The 16586-nt window shown below is 48.4% G+C and overlaps 1 protein-coding gene and 1 long non-coding RNA gene across 5 annotated transcripts in view; one reads left to right on the top strand and one right to left on the bottom strand.

The window, feature by feature from the left end:
* Window positions 1–1517: 1517 nt before the first annotated feature.
* The window catches only part of SLC13A4 (solute carrier family 13 member 4), a 42190-nt gene continuing 27121 nt past the window's right edge, over window positions 1518–16586 (bottom strand). Inside the window, exons 8-16 of one of the 3 annotated variants that reach the window (XM_047763150.1) lie at window positions 14804–14988; window positions 12294–12413; window positions 11143–11244; window positions 10739–10840; window positions 9921–10018; window positions 9580–9704; window positions 6325–6486; window positions 4843–4980; window positions 1518–2710 (exon numbers count right to left, since the gene is read on the bottom strand). In XM_047763150.1, coding sequence (XP_047619106.1) covers window positions 2573–2710; window positions 4843–4980; window positions 6325–6486; window positions 9580–9704; window positions 9921–10018; window positions 10739–10840; window positions 11143–11244; window positions 12294–12413; window positions 14804–14988 — 1170 coding nt within the window. In that variant the 3' untranslated portion in view covers window positions 1518–2572. The remainder of the gene's footprint in view (window positions 2711–4842; window positions 4981–6324; window positions 6487–9579; window positions 9705–9920; window positions 10019–10738; window positions 10841–11142; window positions 11245–12293; window positions 12414–14803; window positions 14989–16586) is intronic. The other 2 variants (XM_047763151.1, XM_047763153.1) reach the window with 2 other exon arrangements.
* Window positions 2577–11164, top strand: LOC125117350 (uncharacterized). 2 transcript variants are annotated; one of them, XR_007132593.1, is made up of 4 exons: window positions 2577–4195; window positions 7481–7550; window positions 8679–8743; window positions 9510–11164. It is a non-coding gene; the product is annotated as an uncharacterized LOC125117350 (long non-coding RNA). The 2 variants fall into 2 exon arrangements; XR_007132592.1 differs by having other exon boundaries at window positions 8679–11164.

The raw sequence follows: 16586 nt of genomic DNA, 5'->3' as shown, positions 1-16586 counted from the left end.
AGGGTTTAGATGTACTTTTCAAACTGTCCTAACTGTGAAGCCACCTATTTTATTTGGGTTCAGCTAAAGAAAGAGGGATCTGACAATGCAGGGAAAACTAGCTATTTTATACTCAAGATGGCGTGTGAGTCTTTGTTTCCTGTACACACTAACATATAAGATTTTATACTGTGTACTTTCATGGGCGACTTAAAGAAATTTCAGGAGTTCCTGTCATGGCTCAGTGATTAATGAATCCGACTAGGAACCATGAGGTTCCGGGTTCGACCCCTGGCCTTGCTCAGTGGGTTAAGGATCCGGCGTTGCTATGAGCTGTGGTGTAGGTCGCAGATGCAGCTCGGATCCCACGTTGCTGTGGCTCTGGCATAGGCGGGCAGCTGCAGCTTCGATTCAACCCCTAGCCTGGGAATCTCCATATGCTGCAGGAGCAGCCCAAGAAACGGCAAAAAAAAAAAAATGACCAAAAAAAAATTTCAGAGGCAGCTTTAGACCAATTTGATGTATAATTGAGAACAAGATATAACTCTACTTAGAGTCTTTGTTTCTCACCCTCATCATTTATAAAATGAGCTGGTATAAGATGATCACTTAGAGCTTTTCCACCCATGTAGAGTTGTGATGTGAAAAAATAAAAATCAGATGTAATATATTTGCAAGAGACACAAGACTATTAATTAGAGCTGTTAGTTACTGTCCAACAGCAGAGTGACTTTAAAGACAGGGAGTTGTTTGTCATATCTGACATTCCCTGTTGTTGGAATGAGCAGTCTTGTTTGGCCTGAACCTTTGGTTTGGGGAGAGAACACTGCTGTTCTTTAGAATGATCAGTGGGCCAGACTGAAATAAACACCCTTTCTGAATTGGCCGCTTGAGTGTATTAGCTGCTGGAAGCACTTGGCTTGGAGCAACAGGGTGGCCGAGCTGCTTTCCCTTTGGAGCAAGTCAGGCTCTTAAACAGCTGAACAGGGGCCAGTCATTCTAAGTCAGCTTTTCTTTCTCTTTTTACCTATTTCTACTCCTAGAATCTTCATTGATTATCTGAGCCTTTGTTTTATTGTCTGATGCAGCTCAGTGGCTCAATGTCTAAGTTCTTTAGAGGGTCAGACATCTGACAGTTTGGCCACCCTGACAACAGGAGTAACATCCTGACTCTTCTGAACATGTTAGAACAGCGTGACTATTGGATGCTGGCTTCATCAGACCGGCTGTGATGTGCCTAATGTTGATATTTCATTTGGGCTCATTCACTTTTATAAGTGGCCAAATAAATTGGCCTAAGCTAATTGGCAGAAGCTGTAACATAACGTGCTATCAGTAGTAACTTAAAATCGGTTCAACTAGTGCAGTTAACTTTGGGGTCCTCCTTTTCCCATAAGACATATTTAGCAAGTAACCAGAAATGTGTAATGCCTGAAAACCAGAGGGCAGTGGGACCACATCCAGTCATATAGCAGGGACCTCTGGTGTGGGCAAAATGGTGCAGTTCAACAGGAAGAAGGCAGCTTGCATTTCCAAAGTGATTTTTCTCAAGAGAAATGTTTATTGAGCAGGTACAGATTATTCTATTGCCTAAGTTGCCAGGACTTTACGAGATAGAAGACATCTCCCCTCCCCTCAAGGGCTCAATGACTTGTAGAAAGTCACTGATGTGTTTGGACCTTTCTGTACTTGTCTTCTCAGAGTGGAAGTATTCATTACCTCCAGAAGAAGGCCTGTCAGATATCACTAATAGTGCTGTGGTCTTAGTCACAGTTCTGGCCTCCTTACCAAGACAGGTATGGAGGGTTTTTTTCTCCCTCTTAACCAGTGAGGTGGCACTGATGCTTAGTGATGAGTGAAGGGAGATACTCATCACGATGTGTCTTCTTTCTCTACTTCCTTTTCCTTTCACACTCAGAACGGCCAGCCTCTCTTCTGAAGGAAAACACTATTTCTTTACAGGAATTTGGTGCAAGGCATAGAGAAGCTATTGAAGAAAGATGCTTAGAAGGGACTTGAAGTAATGATAAGAGTACTGATAGCCACAGAGAGGCCTTCGAAAGAACTGCCTTTGTGTGGAGAGAACTCAGGACAGAAACCCTTAGGAGAAAGCAGCTGATGTTAGGCTCAAGTGCTGGGTGAGACTTTCTCCCAAAGAGGAGACGTCACTCGTTTTGCTCTCTGGGTGAAGGCAGGATGGATTTCTCCTTTGACTCCTAAAGGGGATTACAAAATTAAGAATAACATCAAACCCAGTGAGACTCTTCAGTCGTTGAGGCTCAGCCTCTGAGGGCAACCAAGACAGACTTTTGTCTCGTCCTGTTTTCAGAAGAGCTGATTGGAGAGACGATATATGGGGAAGGAGGGGAAGGCTTTACGTCTCCACGAGCCAAGGTGCTGAGGAGGGAGGGCGGAGCAGGAGACACCAGCACCCGAGCCTGTGCTCTCGTGGGAGACTCCCTGCGCTCCACTCGAGGCGGTGGACGGAGGAACCTTCTGGTGGAGGTTGTGTGCTCCTGGTGGTTTTCTTGGCCTGTTGATCAGATTCTGCCAGGCGCTGGCAGCTCCTCTGGTTGGGCTGTTTGCCCACATGTTAGGCCTGATCAGTGACGTTCCCGACCTTAGCCCAGGCGGGATAAGTGTCCAGGTGGAAGAGGTTAATCCCCCATGTATTGATGGCCACCATCACGATCACCAGGCCAATGACATTGATCCCCAGGCCAGCTTTCACCTGCGGGACACAAAGCAGCATGCCCTAGTCACTGTGAGCGGGCAGCAGCACGGATCCAAGTACTCCCCGCCCGAACCTCGCTCCGGACACGATCACAGCCCACCTGCTTGGCCCTGATTTGTCCCAGTCACTGTCTGGGGTGCTCGAGTCGGGCCTCGTAGGGGCGGGGGACTGTTGAGAGCAGGGAGGGCTTGGGGCTGGACGAGGGCCATTAGAATCATCTCTACGCTTGTCACACTCTCCCTATCACATGGAGGCCTGGAAGGTATGAACTTGAACCCCAGATCTTGGAATGTTAGGTTTCACCAAAGAAGGGTTCTATAGCTCTGTGATGGGAAACGTGTTCATCAAAATTAAACAGCTCTTTAAAGCAGGAACCTCTCAGAACCTTTAATGTGCTGATGTATATGGGGGACTTGGAGGAGAGGCTGTGTTCTACCAAGTTTTGCCACTGTTACTTCTTTTCTCCAAAGAACAGCTCATGCAGGTAGTGAGCCTTGGGTGCACTGGGAGAAACAAGTCAGCTGTCTCTGCTCAGCCCTTCTTCAGGAAGGTGACACAGGCGCCCTGGTTGGCACGGGACCTTCAGTCCCTCCCCTTCACTGCTTCCTCCTGAGGGACTGTCACCTCCATGGCTCTGACCCCTTCCATTTGTCATGGCATTGACACTCACGGGCAGAAGGGGAACGTGAGGGATGACAGGATGGCGGAACCAGGGCCATTTGGAAAAGTGTAAGGATGGCTGGCAACCTGCCAGGTAATAAGCACACAGCATGTCGCCACAACAAGGCCAGTTGCTGGGATTAAGTTGGGAAAGTTAGGAGGGGAAAATGAAGGCTAGGAAATTGTTCCAAGCAAATGACTAGACATGTTGCCTTTCTGCCCTGGATTTATGACTCATCCTGGCCCCCTAGGCCTTTTGGCATGGAGAGCTGCCCATGTTTTGTAGCAGGTGAGGGGAGGCATGTTCTAAAGGAGCAAAGTTAAGGTTGAACAGAGCTGAAAGGGACCACATAGAGCATCTGGTTTGAAAGTCTTCACTTAGCGGATGAGGAAAGTGAAGTCTTAAGTCAGGGACCAGGCTGGGAATGGAACCCAGAGCCAGCTCACTCACTGCTTGTCATCCAGTGCTTTTAAAAATGGCTGAGCACCTGATTGCAGAGAGGAAGGCAGGGGGAGAGCGGCAGGAGTGCATGGCAGAGGCAGCGGAGGTGAGGATTGTGGGAAGTGTGCAGGAAGAGAGTGTTGGAGGGTGTGCACTAAGACATGAGGGGGACAGAGGGGTGGCTGTGACCTCCCCTCCCTGAAGTATGAGCAGCTTGAAAGTAGAAAGGATTTGAATATCTGCTGCCAGCCTGAAGCTCTTCTCTTTCTCCATTTGATGTTTACAGGGCTGCCGAGATCAAATTTGGACTCGAGTGAGAAATAGAGACACCCACCCCCAGCAGGGGTGAATGGGCCCTGTTTCAGCCAGCCGGGCCCCAGGTACCTTGTTAGTTTTTTCCTCCCTCCCCAGCCCCGTCAGCCATGGGTATTGAGCACAGCAGTGAGCGTGGGTTGAGGCATGGAGGGCGGATGTGCCTGACACTGAAGTCAGTGGCAGGGTGTCTCCTCAAAGCCGTCTTCTGCGAGCCTTGCTGAAAACTAAGGAATGAGCTATGGATGCTTCGTTGTGCCCTTGTTGTTTTGGGGGTTTCTTGCTTGGGGGTGGGGGCTGAACAGAAGGATCCTGTTCTCACAACATATCTTTTGCCCTTGGATCACATAGTTTGTCTGACTTCACCTTCTATGAATAAACCTGCAACTCTTTGAATGAATAGCCCCACCATCCAATGAAGAATCTGCAGCAAAGACTCGAACAAGCTCTCACCTTCTGGAACTGGGTCACAGCCTGCATCTGTTCCAGGTTTTCTGTCTGCCTACCCACTTTTTCCCAGATACGGGCTGGGGAGAATACATTATTGCCCTTCTTGGTGCTCGTGGATTAAACAAGAACCTTTCACCAGGACCGTTCTCCCTGTCACACTGGCTTGATCTCTGACAAAATGATAAACTTCAGAGAAGGCTGTGGAGCCAGTCACCCCTGTTCTCATGGCAGGTGGGCTGGTGGGAAGAGGACCCCCGTGACTCACCATATCTTTAATCTGGCAGTGCCCATAGCTGAAGACGATGGCGTTGGGGGGGTTGCCCACAGGCAACATCACTGCAAAGGAGATGCACATGGTGACAGGGATCAGGGTGTAGAGTGGATTGATGTGCAGCGTCTCCGACTAGAAGAGGAAATTCACAGAAACATGCGTGTTGAGGCGAGACCTGCATTTCCCGTGCTTACCGTCACGAGTATGCTTTAAATGATGGCTCGGTGTTGGCTAACCTTGGCTGGACACCATGTGCTGGGGGTGGTTAAATCCTGCCCTCAGAAACATGCAGTGCTGTGCGACCTTGGATTGGCTCCTGCTGCTCACTCGTTCCCATGGAAACACGGGCCCTGAGTTACTAACCAGAAGGGATGTTTCATTTCTTGGTGCTAGCCTTAAAGTGATTTTAAAATTTTATTCTTTAGCTGATAAACTCTTCAAACATAAATCTCATGAATAAGTTGCTTTGATTGAAGTAGGGGTCTCCCGTTCTTGGCGTGCAGACCTAAGGTTTTTTTTTCCCAGTAAGATAATTGCCTGTTTATATGGGACTTGAATCCATGGTCCTACCCTCAACATTGCCAAGTTTTGAGTAAGTGCATTCCCAGGCTCACACAGTGGGATGATGGGAGGGAGAAGTTGGAGGGAGACAGCCGAGCAATGAGTAAAGAGTGGCTGGGGTTGTTTGGGGTTAGAAAGAGCAGAACGGCCTTGCTCATAACTCTCAGACTCTGGATAGAGAAACTGGGTGGAGTCGGTGATGATAGAGCTGGGGTTTTGGACTGTGCAGCTGAGAGTCCTTCTGGGAGCGTTTTGCCTCCATTTTCTGTAGCTATTTCTCCTGCCTTCCTGTTAGGTCTTATCTCAGGAGAGGAAGGTTGATCACGATTGGGGGAATAGGAAACTAAGGGTTTTAACGGTATGTTGTCCATTCTTATTTCCCTTCAGGGTTGCTCCTAAACTAAACCTAGTCTTTTGGGGAGTTCCTGTCGTGGCGCAGTGGTTAACGAATCCGACTAGGAACCATGAGGTTGCGGGTTCGATCCCTAGCCTCGCTCAGTGGGTTAACAATCCGGCATTGCCGTGAGCTGAGGTGGAGGTTGCAGACGTGGCTCGGATCCCGAGTTGTTGTGGCTCTGGCGTAGGCTAGCGGCTACAGCTCCGATTGGACCCCTAGCCTGGGAACCTCCATAAGCCGCGGGAGTGGCCCAAGAAATAGCAAAAAAGACAAAAAAAAAACCAAAAAAACTGGTCTTTTGGGAAAGGGTTTCTAGAGTTCTTGCTGTTATTATCTATCTACTTACAGTGACTATTTGAAAGACTTCACTTTTCAAACTGGGGCTGGAACGCCAGTCAGTGAAGGCTGTGGCCATGACCAGAAGAGAGAGCATGGCCGTGGAACTGCCCCTGGGCCTGGCCTGCCACTCTGTTCCTGGGGCAGCCTGTCTGGACATCTGGGAGCTCTGCTCTACTCACCAAGCTGCACAGGATGGGCAGGAAGATGGTGATGGTGGCTGGATTGCTCACAAACTCTGTGACGATGGACACCAGGATGCATGCCAGCAGGGTGACGGCCCACGGTGGGAGGCTGCTCAGAGACAACATCTGGTACCCAATCCATGTGGAGAGACCAGAGGTCTGCAGGGAGATGGGGTGATGCAGTCAGAAGAAAGGAGAAGTGCGCTCCCAATGGGATTCTTAGCTCCAGGAGGTCAGGGATGGTGGGGGGCCGGAAGGGACCACCAGGAGCCATCTCATTTGCCTCCTTATTTTCAGATGCACTGGACCCATGGGCATTCCTGATTCTGATGATTAGGTCTTTTTTTGTAGCCCAGCAAATTGTTTTTTTTTTTCATGATTGTACAGCATTCAGTCTTGGAATCTCCTGGTCAGTTGTTGGCCCTCCCCCCCGCCCAAATTCCTGGCAACCTTCTCAGCGCTGTGATGACGTGGCAGGGGTTGGAGATCAGCCCCTTACCTTCAAACTGGTTACTCTTTCTCTAGCCTCTGACCCTCTCGCCATGCAATCAACAAGGCCCTTTACACAGGGTGCCAAGTATAATCCCTAATTCTGCTTTGAAATCTACTTATTTTATCACCTCTGAACGAGAAAACATTATCAGTGTCTTTGGATAGTGACTCGTCCTTTAATTTGGGGGCTCTGAGTGTGCAGGGCTGAAGTTGGAAGTTTTACATGAGTAATGAAGGGGAGAGGGATCACAGGTCTGTCTCCATTCAGTGGGGAAGGTGCCACCTCATTGGCCTAGAAAACAGTCATTCATTCTCAGCCTGTCTTAGATTTAAGTCTCATCATGGCTGACGTCAAGATCCACAATTGCCCATACTTTTTGACCACATAAAGCCATGTTGCCATGCTTGACCCTTGCAATTAGTAACACTTAAACCTGTCTTCTCAAATAAATGAATATTCCCACTTGGAATAATTTATTTGGTTGGAAGATGTTCATCTGCCAGTGACGAGGGTTCTCTCCTTCCCCTAAAAATGAAGGGCACAATTGAGGTTTTGTTCTTAGAAAACCCCAGGTTGCCACATGCCTTTTCTGGCTCTTCTCCCCTCCCTCCTCTCTTGTACATGGTTGACAGGCTTTGACTTTTCCTCTTTACCTTCCAGACTGCAAATGCAATAAAGAAGTGGGAGTAGGGCAGGAAGCAAGGTGACACATTCTATGATTCCTCAAACTGTAAGTCCTACTCATGTTTTACTACCTTTCCTCCTCTTTTGCAAGTTCATCAAAAGCTCATTTGATCTCCACAGCACCCTGGCCACTTGATGGCATGCTCATGGCCAAAGGACTTCAGAATTCTCTAATGTAGTCATTTTTACCTTGGAGCACTTTCTTTTTTATCAACCGACTGAGAGCTGTAAACCCAGTACGTGGGGCCCGCGTCAATTAATGGTTGGTGCAGAGGCTTGAGCCCTATAGGAACTCTGCACCTGCTATCTCTTGTCACACATTAACCCTTGCTTACTGGACAAAGACAGGAGAGGGAGAGCAGTTAGCTGAGTGGAAAGGGTATGTTTAAAAGAAATGGAGTTTTATTTTTCATGTTATCCAAGTAGTACTCATAAGTAAAGTGGCAATTTTTTTTTTCAGAAAAACTAGTTTATGCTCTAATTTGAAATAAACTGATACATTAAATTGCAAAGTAAGGAAAAGAAAACATGAAGGAAAGCTTACTTTTTTAAACCCTTGGTATGAAAACATTTTTTTATTGTGTTTTCCTCCCTTATGTTAAGACTCTGAAATTATTTTGAATAGGAACCATATATATAGTACCTGAATTATCTTATTAAAGTTAGTACAGTCAGTAGGTTTTACAGATATACCAACTCTACATGCACATTTTGGTTAAAAAAAAAAAAAAAAGATCTTGCCAGCCTGGGCTCAGAGGCCAAAACTGGCCAAAACTGAAATTCAACGAAGCTAAGTATGATGGTGTGAACTTGGAGCTAAAAATACTGACAGCATATATACAGGATTGGTTGAAGGACGTGAAGCTTAATGGTGGCTAACAGCGAAAAGAAGGACGGGTTTTAGTTGACTGCACATAAACAATGACATGAGTGCAGGGAAGGCTTGTAAAATCTACCATAGAAGTACAGGTTGGGGCTTGGGTAGACTGACCGCCCTGGACCAGGTCTGACCAAGGGCAGAGCGGGGTGAGTTCTAGGGAGAGAGACCAGCATGGTAAGAGGTCTCTACTCCCCTGAGGAATGGTGAAAGCAACCAGGGAGTTCTCTACTGGGGGGACAAAATGATCTATGGGGACCTAATCACCGCCTTTATTGTTTCAATAATTATCACTAGGAGAGGGGTCCCGAGAAGAAAGCCAGAACAAAGAGTGGAAGACATCCAGAAGAGCTGAGCTGAAAGTAAAGACCAGCTACTCTTCGTTATCTCCGCAGGGCTTGCTGTCCCTGGGGTGTTCGAGCTCAGGGGTCACGCAGGGAAAGATCTCTGAGTGGGAGACGGGACCCGGTGTCTTCCGCTGTAACTTCCAAGGGGAGGATTCTGTGACCTTGTGAATTGGTGTAGATATAAATGATGTTTGGGCCCACAGTGGCCATCAGAAGTGAGCCAAGATTAGAATGGGTTGACATATAGAGACAGTAGAGGGAGAAAACAGAACCTTCTCCTGACTGATGCTTGGGCTGGTTTACTTCAGGAAAGGTTTAGCAGTCCAGGAAAATCATTTTTTCCCACCAGCCCCCTTTAAAAGATCTCATCCCAGATCCTCCCAATCAGGAAATCGGGAGGCATTTACGTCAGCTTTTAGCATACATTCTCCAAAGGGGCTCACCATATGCAATGCATATGGACTGGCGGAGGACATTTTGCTGTGGGTCAAGGTGGCGCACCTCTGGGCCCTTGCAGACACACCTGTCACCGCTGTCAAAACCTCAGAGGGAGATGGCTGCAAAATCCAGTACATGTTTTGCTTATAGCAGCGTGGGCCCATAAATGAGGTGTGAATGACTGTGTGCCATGACCGGGGCACAGCCGGTCTGTACCTCTGTTCCTAGTAGTGCCAGCTTAGAGGCTCAGCATGGGACAGGATGTCTATTCCTGGTTGTACTGGCTCCCTTTCCAGTGAGTTGGGACTTTTCGCCTCTCAGTGCCTGTACATTCCCCTCCCAGGGCCATCATGACTCATCAGGTAAAGCTGCTGGAAAAATATTTGGCCCAGTAAAACAGACTCAAGGGTTACCTTGCTGCCAGAAGCCAGAGCATAGCCTCCTCCCACCAGGATGACAATCTCCCAAGGCATGGTCTTCTGGAAGTCCTTCCATGTGATGATGGGCTCCATCCCCGGGGAGGGCTCCTGGTCCTCCCCTGGATCACAGGTAGACAGGGAGGTAGAGCCGGATGAACACTAGTGGGGGTGATTTGTGGAGCTCGGGGCCTCGTGGAGGCACCAGGTGACTTGGGAGGATGCTCTGCTACTCGGGGGGGCAGGCAGGAGGGCTTGGGTATTTTACCTGACAGTTCTGACTTGGACCATATTTGACCAGAGCCCGCCCCCAAGTTCTTGCTTTGAACTCCTCTCACCATCATTCTTTTTCCTGAAACAAGGCTTCTTTGCTGGAATCAGAAAGAGGAGGAAGCCAAGGAAGATGGAGACTGTAGCGTCGGTGCAATAGCCCTTCCTGGCAAAGAGATGAGCAGAGCTGGGGAGGAGGGTTGGGAAGCCCCGGGGGTACCAGCCTGTCTGGACACAGTGCCTCTCTTCAGACCTTGTCTAGAGGGAATGTCAACCTTCTTTCTTGCCAGTTGCTGCCGTGCTGTTCAGCAGTGGATTTGGTGAGCAATGGTTAATGTCCGGAGGCAGGGCCTGGCTGGGGTAACTGTCCTAGTGTGAATTTGTGGGCCTATTAGGAGGAGTGACCAGGAATTGTTTAGATAAAGGAGAATAGAAAAGGATGCCCCTCTCTCCTGGGAGGGTCACAAGCTGGCACTGAGAGCTTGTGGCCGGTGGCCCTGGTCCTGGCGCATAGGGGTGGGGCTAGAGCTTGTGTTTGCCTCTCCTTACACCGCCTCGACCCCGTGGCCCAGTCTTTATAGGTGGTGTTTTACTTTACAAACATTGTCTTCTTTAACCCTCATAAAAACTGGGGTTCCCAGAGCTTAAATAAGACGACCAAGGTCATGTGGCCGATACATGGCAGCTCTGATCCCAGTCCCAAACTCAGACTCCAGAGACTATTCTTCCTGACTCCACATGGCGGCTTCCCCAAAAAGAGGACTTTCAAGGGAACAAGGTGCTCCCTGGGCTCATGACTGTACCTGAGAGTCCAGGAGGGGAGCCAGGTGAGTTCTCTTTGAAGAGTTTGGGTGAAGAGGTTGTTCTCAGAGATGCTATTACTTACTTTTCAAAGAAGGAGTCCCAGCCGGGGACAAAGCCAGGCTCCCGAGTAAACCACAGCACTGTCATCAGGATGAAGAAAAATCCAGTCACCATTTCAGGGTAACTATAAAATAAAACAGAAAGACCCACTCTGGGACCTGGGGCATCTCCGCTGGCTCTGGCCCTTTGCTTTGGGATGCGTCTGTACTCGGAGCTCCAGCACCAGAGAGGAGAGCACAGTTACTGCTTAATCACTTGGACCTTCCCCCGGAAAGGGGAAGGGCAGCCCCCAGAGTTGGGGGCATCTCCGAATGCCTGGATTTAGAGTTGAGTAGGGAATGGCTGAGAACAAGGCTGCTTCTGTGGGCACGTGACCTGCTGCGCTTTCTCCTGGGGAAGGAAAGTGGAGGAAGAGCTGATTCCCACCTAACGGCTCCCAGCTTTTCATATTCCTGTTGGATCCGCTTCTCTGATAACTCTTCCCTTTTGGTCTTCTTCTTCTTGCTTAGAGAGCAGGTCTCTTTAAAACTGAGAAGGGAGAATGGGCAGAAGAATAAAGGAAGCACACTTCTGAGGCCCGGTGAGATCAAGTCTCAAGCAAATACAGATACTACAGGTTTGCTGCGATCACTCTTCTCCCTCCCACCCACCCCACCTATCCTACGACTTGATCTGCCAAGTTACACAGCCTCTGGGGATTTCTCTGGTGTATCAGTGTGAAGTCACGTCTCATGGGCTTGTCTGAGTGTATTTATGTGGGATTGCTTCTGTACGCTTGTCCTTTACGTAAGCGAGAATTGATGTGATGTGGCATATCTGTAGATGCTTATATATTGGTGTGTGTGTGTCTCTGTCTAGAGACAAGGCTTGTCTGGGGTAAAAGTGGATGCTACTTCTCAGTTAGCTAACTGGAGGCATAGATGTATACAGCTGTCATTGATTTGAAAGTAGATTATGAGTTATTTTTTAAAAAGTCAGCTCAGAGAACATTCCCTGAGCAATGGGAATGTTGGGTTCATGGACTAAAAGCAAAAATTCTTATAAATCTTCCTTTATGTATTTGGAGTAAGTGTATGGTAATGGAAAAAAGGCTCGCTGAGCAGGTTAATAGTAGAAATAAGATTGCAAGAGGCATGTCTGATATTTTGAAGGATATGAGCATATTTCACACACTTATTAAGTATAAATCAGTCATGTCTATAAAATGAAGCCAAAGGAACTTCTGCTTAAAGTCATTTCTCTAGAAATTAGTTCAGATGACTCTGTATGCTTTGAGAGAAATGAAACTACCTTAAACACTCTACAATTTGGATTTTTTATGACTCCTGCACTTCCTCTAACCAATTGGTTGAAATGAAGAACATGTCACCGTAGAGCTCGCAGTGTGGACTCTGTGTATGTTCAGTGTCTGGAACAGGTGATGCCTGACTCATGTAGGCACTGCGTCCTCCTCAGGGCATCCTCTGTGGTTAGGTGGCAGCTCCCTAGAGTGGCGTCCTCCAGGGCATGGGCCATGTCCATGTCCCTGGATGGACCGGAGAGGCTTAGCGCCTCACGGGCAGGGGCCCGGGACTCACTTGCAGCCCAGGAACAGCCAGTGCATCCAGAACCAGCTGACCACCAGCATGATGAGGGAGATGGGGAAGCTGAAGAGGAACCAGGTGCCAAAGTTGACCACGTCTGCACCTGGATACTGGCTGGAGGGAAAGAGCCAGGTCAGCGATTAGAAAAAGGTGGCTTTCCATGTGCTGTTTTGGGGGTAATAAGCTAAATGCTCCTTAAGAAGACATACAGCAGAGCTAATGATAGAGATAATGATAAAAATATGGTTAAACATTATTTAGAATTCATTTGACAGCTGCAACTGAACCCAATCAAGACTTATGAAATGAGCTAAAATTTATATCACTGAAACAACCAAAATTTGTATCACTGAGGCATATGTACTTTCCACTCAGGAAAATCACTTCCAGAACTGTTTGTTTTTACTTTACATAAGGATTCCGATAACTTTACTCCTCTGGTTTTCAAGACAGAGAACAGAGACTAGGGGAGGCAATCTGATATACTTTGTTTATAAAATCAGCGAAGGCAGGTGAGTTCTGATTGGCATGCGTTTCGATGTTAACTGTTCCCACAGGGGAACCATGAGTTGCAATCCCCAAATCCACTGCTGTCTTGGGGGCCAAGGAGGTTATCCAGAGGACTTCTCATCCCCAGATCCCAGGCGTGGTTTCCTGGCTGGCTGGACCACATGGGAGCCATGACTTGAGCCTGGACAAGGCCTGTGGGCCCTTCTTGTTGGGGCTGGGCATAGAACTCGTCAGAGGTGGGAGGAGACGGCACCCCTCTTTTCACAATAGGCTCTTCATGGAAATGGAAAGAAGGGCCAAGAACAGGATCCCCCACCCCACCCCCAAAGAGAACACCAGATGTTGTCACAGGGACATCTACTTCTTTTGCACTGTGGCCTGGTCATGGACTTGCTTTTACTAACAACTGTGTGCCTCTAACATCCGTGTTATGACGGCTTGTGCCCTCCCTGAAGGCCAGGGTGGGTCACCGACAGCGGGCATTGGGAAGGGCTCTTGGAGACAGAAGGATACCCGAGGGTATAAATCCCTCAGTGACTCTGTGGCTGTCCTGGGCTAGCAGGTGTGAAGTCTGTTGCGTCATCTCTTCCCTGTACCCAGAAGCCCAGGCCCTGCTCCTGGACCCAGGAAAAGGGATGGACTTTTAGAATCAATTAAATAATAGTCTTCTATGATTTAATGCGAAGGCCTAATAGGATTTACAGAATTTTTAGAAGTGAGACTGTATATGCTGAAAGTGATTCTTAAACACAGCCAGAATCAACTCTGGGGGTGGTCTGTTCACCAGTGCCAAGAAAAACAGCCTGGTGGCCTTTTCAGACCAGTGGGGATCCAGGGAGCCCACCTTCCTAGAATCCTGATTGTCCAGGTAAACCACAATTAGGGTTAAAGACCATTTTACCACGCAGGAAATAGAGTAAAGGAATATGAATTTGCTCAGTTGCAAAGTGAGCCAGAAATTAAAGAGAAGAAATTCAGGGCCTGGACAGAGTGCTGTGGTGTGAGGAGCTCAGATCCTGGGCAGTTAGGTCTTAAACTTTGACTGGGTCTTCGTCCCTCCCCCCTCCCTCCCTCTTTCCCTTCTTCTGTCCTTCCCTTTTGAGCTGAGATGAAAGATGTGTTTCTCTTGCTGTGGATGATGAGGGTTTTTTTTTCTTTACAAAAAAAAATTTTAAAGTAGAGTTGATTTACAGTGTTCTGTCAATTTCTGCTATACAGCAAAGTAGCCCACACAATCACTTTCTTCACTCCCTGCCCTGGATCCCATCCTGTCCTGTTTTCTCAGTGACTTCACTCTATCGGTCATCCCCTCTCTCCCAAGTCAGTAATTATCCCCCCATCGGGATCATTCCTAGCAGCATTTAAATGTCTTCCCTCTTGAAACCCCCTTCTTGATCCTACTTCGCCCTCCTTTAGTCATCACCCCCATCTCTCCTTCCCTTCACAGCCGTCTCTCCCTTTCCTCGTCTCCATCTTATTCCCCAACCTACGGACATTTCTTTCCAATCACTTGACCACATTGCTCTGATCTAGGTCACCAGGAAATTCTTCAAAGGCTCCCCGCAGCCTTCTGGATGAAGTCCAAGGTCCTTCGCCGGCCTCGTGAGGCTCCCTGTGACCTGCGCATCGACCTCCCTGGCCTCCTTTTGCCCTGTGTTCTTTTGGGAGCTCCATTCTCTTGCTCTGAGCCCTCCTGCACTGTTTCCTTGGTCTGGAAGCTCTCCCTTCATGTGGTTTACTCCGGCTCGTGTCCCAGGTCTTCCCTTTCATTGTCACCTCTTTGGGGAGGGGTTTCCTCCCTCTCCACTGGCTGGGCTGCTCCTGCAGAATCCCGCCCTTCCCATCCCATTCAACTGTAGTGACTCGACCGTCTCTTTTCCCTCTTGGTACAGAAACTGTTCTGGTTCCATTTTCCGGTATCCTCAGCACCTAGTGCTGTTCCTGACACACAGTGGGTGATTAGTCAGCATGTACTGACCGAGCGCGTGGCTTACTTGTTGAAGTGTTCCAGGAAGATGAGGCTGGTGGAGGTGCCGATGATGGTGGTCAGGCCCCCGATGGTGGCAGCGTAGGAGATGCTCAGGGAGAGGCACTTGCAGATCATTTGGTCGTGCTGGGACTTGTATTTCTTTTTGAGTTCCTGGTTCCTGGGGTGGGGGGTCGGTACTGGTGGCTTTTCCTAGCAAAGGAAAATCAGTGAATTTCTCCAACCCAGCTTGAACCGTCTGGCGCACAAAGCCTGAAAAGCAGGGGCACCGTTGTGCCGTGGAAAATTTTGAGCTTGGGTGTCAGAAAGACAGATCCCAGGAGTTCCCGCTGTGGCTCAGCAGGTTAAGAACCTGGCATAGTGTCTGTGAGGATGTGGGTTCGATCCCTGGCCTCGATCAGTGGGTTAAGGATCTGGCATTGCCATGAGCTGTGGTGTAGGTTGTACACACGGCTCGGATCCTGTGTTGCCGTGTCTGTGGCTGGCAGCTGAAGCTCCAGTTCGACCTCTAGCCTGGGAACCTCCATATGCTGTGGTTCGGCCCTTAAAAAAAAAAAAGAGAGAGACGGATCCCAGTTCCAGTTCTGCTACCCTTTACATTTGAGCAGCCTCATCCAAGCTGCAGTTTCTTCTGTAAAATGAGGAAATCGTATTTTCTTTGCCAAACTGTTGTGAAGAGGAAATGGAAAGACCTTGGAACACTTGCTGGCATTTGACAAATTGTAAGCTATTGTTATTATTTTTGTTGTTAGGAATATTGACAACACGTTCTGGTTTTTACTTGAATTTCAGTAAAACAGACTGCTCTCCACTTTGTGTTTAAATGCCAAATAGAAAATGGTAGCTCTACATGGAGTTAGAACACAGTCCTGGTTGGGAGATGACTAAAAAATATGCCTTTCAGCGCAGAAAGAGTCTACTTTCATTGGGTGGAGAGTGAAAAAGTGTGATTCTTTCCTCTCTCTTCCTCAGTCTTTTTTCCCTTCTTGTGAACTGGCTCTTCCTCCCCACTTTCCCCTTCCTCGTTGCATACAGGCCTTGCCATGGTCCTCTCAGGCCCTGCATGGTCCACGTGATGGTCTTTCAGGGTCAGGAGTTGCTGACCTCTGATCTCAACTGTGGACTAAAGAAGAAAGTAAGTGCCCCTCTGTCCTGCCAGGCCTGGCCTGCAATCGTGAGGCACTAGGCGTAGCTGGGTGCAGATGTCCGCAGGCCAGCTCATAGGAAAAGCAAGGCCACACTTCTCCAAGCCCGTAAGCACTGCCCCGTCTTCCTGGGAGGGCCCGGGGAGAGGCTAAGCGCCTCCACATCCTCCTGAACGAGTCATCGGCAAGAGCTGGAGGGGCCTCTAGATTCTCTGGCCCAGTGGTTCTCCATGATCCTTTCTCCCAATGAAAGTGCACATGGCCCCTCCAATAGAAAAGCAGAAATGAGCATTTAATGGCCACACTTCTGGTTTTTAACTGAAAGTATCCACATAGGGTCCAAAAGACTTGGATTGGAATTGAGGCGCTCCTCTCACTAGCTCTGGGGCCTTGGGTACAAAATTTCATCTCCCTGCGTCTCTGTAAAAATAGAAATCAAAATTGCTACCTCACTGAGGCAAGACGAGAGCAGACGCTCAGCTCAGGTGTTGAATACGATGGCATTTATTTATGATGACGTGGATGTTATATAACAGATGATTCTGATGAATGCAGAACATTGAAATCAAGGGTTATAAGTGATCCTTGCAATTTTACCCCAGCTTCAACGTCTGTTTTACGTCTGCATTTTGTTTTGGGGATATA

Source organism: Phacochoerus africanus, chromosome 16 (genome assembly GCF_016906955.1).
Source record: "Phacochoerus africanus isolate WHEZ1 chromosome 16, ROS_Pafr_v1, whole genome shotgun sequence".
Taxonomy (NCBI): domain Eukaryota; kingdom Metazoa; phylum Chordata; class Mammalia; order Artiodactyla; family Suidae; genus Phacochoerus; species Phacochoerus africanus.
Note: the sequence above shows the minus strand (reverse complement) of the source record. Positions and strands in the feature narration are given on the sequence as shown.